The 3,644-nt window shown below is 53.9% G+C and overlaps 1 protein-coding gene across 1 annotated transcript in view; it reads right to left on the bottom strand.

Annotated features, from left to right (window-relative positions):
* Nucleotides 1–602: 602 nt before the first annotated feature.
* LOC133129839 (neurturin-like) overlaps nucleotides 603–3,644 on the bottom strand; it is a 4,092-nt gene continuing 1,050 nt past the window's right edge. The window contains exon 2 of the mRNA XM_061244187.1: nucleotides 603–964. Coding sequence (XP_061100171.1) covers nucleotides 603–950 — 348 coding nt within the window. The 5' untranslated portion in view covers nucleotides 951–964. The remainder of the gene's footprint in view (nucleotides 965–3,644) is intronic.

Below are 3,644 nucleotides of genomic sequence, written 5' to 3'. Positions count from 1 at the left end.
CTCGAACACAGAGACGTATGCAGACGTAACAGTCTGAGATGCAGAGACGTATGCAGACGTAACAGTCTGAAACACAGACACGTATGCAGACGTAACAGTCTGAAACACAGAGACGTATGCAGACGTAACAGTCTGAAACACAGAGACGTATGCAGACGTAACAGTCTGAAACACAGAGACGTATGCAGATGTAACAGTCTGGAACACAGACACGTATGCAGATGTAACAGTCTCTAACACAGAGACGTATGCAGACGTAACAGTCTGGAACACAGAGACGTATGCAGACGTAACAGTCTGAAACACAGAGACGTATGCAGACGTAACAGTCTGAAACACAGAGACGTATGCAGACGTAACAGTCTGAAACACAGAGACGTATGCAGATGTAACAGTCTGAGACACAGACACGTATGCAGACGTAACAGTCTGAAACACAGAGACGTATGCAGGGGAAGCCAGCGATGTCTGTACCTCCCCAGTCACAGCACCCTAACCCTCCCACAAGGCCTTCAGGCCTCCTCAGTATCCATGGTGATTTGGAACTCCACCGCACGCAAACCGTACTGTAGCCACCGGACCAGCAGGGGGCAGCAGGCAGGCTACACGCAGCCGCAGTCCTGGGCAGACAGTTCGGGGATGGTGTAGTACTGGTTGTTGTTCCCCAGGAAGGAGAAGTCTTCCTCGTAGTGCAGCGGGCGGCAGCAGGGCACGTGGGGGGCGGGCTCCTTCAGCAGGCCGGCTGATTGGATGCTGTCGAGCGCCAGGTCGTAGGTGCGTCTGTGTCGGAGGCAGCGGCCGCTGCAGTACCTGAACACCAGCGTCTCCTCGCTCTCGTACCCCAGCCCCAGCTGTGTCACACTCACCTGCACCTCCCGTAGACCACACCTCCTCCTGTCCCCACGCTCCCGCTTCACCCTGCGGCCCTTATCCCCACGCAGGGGCCCCATCAACACGGGATTCACTGGGAATGACACACAAACACAACCTTTACTTTACAGCAACACAACCTGCTTTATGTTACATTACATTTACATTACATTTGTCATTTGGCAGACGCTTTTAATCCAAAGCGACTTACAAGTGCATAGGTTCTACCACAAGTCAAAGCATCACATCCAGAACTAGAAAAATACACCTGGACTGCTGTTCTAAACATGTAGTCGTCATCATAAGTGCAATTTTTTTTTTTTTTGGGGGGGGGGGGGGGGGGGTTAGACAGGGATAGGGGTATCAGAAGGGGGGGGCGGGGTAAATCAGGAGGGGGGACTAAGGTAGAGTTTGAAGAGGTGTGTTTTGAGTCTGCGTCGAAATAGGGGGAGGGATTCTGCTGTCCTGACAGTGGTAGGCAAGTCATTCCACCACTGAGGAACCAGAACGGAAAACAGGCGTGAACGTGCAGCTCGACCGCCAGGTGCCCGTAGAGAGGGAATCGTAAGGCGACCAGAGCTGGCAGACCGGAGTGGTCTAGCTGGGGAGTAGGGAGTGATCAGGGATTGTATGTAATGTGGGGCAGTCCCCTTAGCAGCCTGAAATGCCAACACTAGGGCCTTGAATCGGATGCGTGCGGCAATAGGAAGCCAGTGGAGGCCAATGAGAAGCGGGGTGACATGAGCCGACCTGGGCTGACTGGTGATCAAGCGGGCTGCAGCATTCTGGACCAGCTGGAGGGGCTTGATGGCGCACGCTGGGAGACCGGCTAGGAGGGAGTTGCAGTAATCCAGGCGGGAAATGACGAGCGCCTGGACTAGGAGCTGGGTGGCTTTCTCCGTCAGGAGATGACGGATGCGGCGTATATTAAACAGAAAGAACCTGCAGGTTCTGGCAGTGGAGGATACTTGTGGAGCCAGGGAGAGGCAGTTATCAAGAGTCACCCCAAGATTCTTTGCCGTACGGGAGGAGGAAACTACAAAGTCCTCCACAGTCAGTGAGAGGTCGATTGACGGAGAGGACTTAGCAGGGATGTAGAGAAGCTCAGTTTTGGCAAGGTTGAGCTTCAGGTGATGGGAAGTCATCCATGCAGAGATATCAGCCAAGCAGGCAGAGATCTGTGTGGTGATTTGGGTGTCAGGGGGGAAGGAAATGAAGAGTTGGGTGTCATCAGCGTAGGAGTGATAAGAGAAGCCGTGGGAAGAGATAACAGAACCAAGAGACATGGTGTATAGCGAGAAGAGGAGAGGCCCAAGAACCGAGCCCTGCGGGACTCCAGTTCGTAGGGGTTGAGGGTCGGAGAGTGCGCCCCTCCAAGTCACCTGGTAGGAGCGACCAGAGAGGTAGGAGGAAAACCAAGCGAGTGCAGAACCTGTGACACCCATCCCAGACAGCGATGAGAGCAGAATCTCATGGTTGACTGTATCGAAGGCGGCCGACAGGTCGAGGAAGATGAGGACAGAGGAGAGGGATTTTGCTTTAGCAGAGTGGAGTGCCTCAGTGACCGCGAGCAGGGCGGTTTCAGTGGAGTGGCCACTCTTGAAGCCAGACTGGTTGGGGTCATGGAGATTGTTGTGGAGAAGATAAGTGGACAGTTGGGAGCAGACCGCCCGTTCCAGGGTTTTAGCGAGAAAGGGAAGAAGAGAGACAGGCCGGTAGTTGTTCAGGGCAGAGGGATCGAGAGTAGGTTTTTTGAGGAGGGGAGTGACTCTGGCCCTCTTCAGGGAAGAGGGCATGGTGCCGGAAGAGAGGGAGGTGTTGATTAGAGAGGAGAGAAAAGGGAGAATGTCCTCAGATATAGATTGTAGGAGGGGAGAGGGGATGGGGTCAAGAGGACAGGTGGTTGGGCGGTGGGAAGTAAGGAGTTTCAGCGTGTCGGCGTCAGAGAGGGGAGAAAAGGAGGTTAGGGAGTTGGGGAGGGTAGGAGGGTCAGCAGGGGTGGAGGGTTGGGAGAGGGAATTGCGAATAGCATCGACCTTCTTTTCAAAGAAGGAGACAAAGTCATCAGGTGTGAGTGATGAGGGGGGTGGGGGGGGGGGGGGGCCAGAAGAGAGGAGAAAGTTGAAAACAGTTTGCGGGGATTAGAGGCGGCCGCGTTAATTTTCGAGTGAAAGAAGGAAGATTTAGCTAGAGAGACAGAGGAATGGAAAGATGATAAGAGGGCATGGAAGGAAGCCATATCACTGGGGAGACAGGACCTTTTCCATTTTCTCTCCGCTGCCCGCAGTTCGGTTCGGACAGCTCGTAGAGCATCAGAAAGCCAAGGACTGGGGGGGGAGGCCTGAGCTAGTTTGGTGGTGAGGGGACACAGAGAGTCAAAGGAAGATGAGAGGGAGGACATGAGAGTTGTAGCCGCATCATCGGTAGACAGTCGAGAGAAAGACTCCGCAGATGGTAGGGAGGAGAGGATTGTAGATGAGAGGGTGGAGGAAGACAGGTGGCGTTGGTTCCGTCGACAGGTGACAGTGGATGGTGGGAGAGATGGATGGGTGTTAGAGGAGAGTGGAAGAGAGAAAGAGATGAAGGAGTGGTCAGATATATGGAGTGGTGTTACAGAGAGGTTGGTTGTTGTGCAGCTCCTTGTGAAGATGAGGTCAAGAAGGTTGCCTGCTTTGTGGGTGGGAGGGGAAAGAGTGAGGGTAAGGTCAAAAGAAGAGAGGAGGGAGAGAAAGGTAGACTGGGTGGACTCTGAGTTGAGGTTGAAGTCACCCAGG

The sequence above is a fragment of the Conger conger genome, chromosome 5 (genome assembly GCF_963514075.1).
Source record: "Conger conger chromosome 5, fConCon1.1, whole genome shotgun sequence".
NCBI lineage: Eukaryota > Metazoa > Chordata > Actinopteri > Anguilliformes > Congridae > Conger > Conger conger.
The sequence above is the reverse complement of the archived record's forward strand: the minus strand, read 5'-3'. Positions and strand labels throughout refer to the sequence as shown.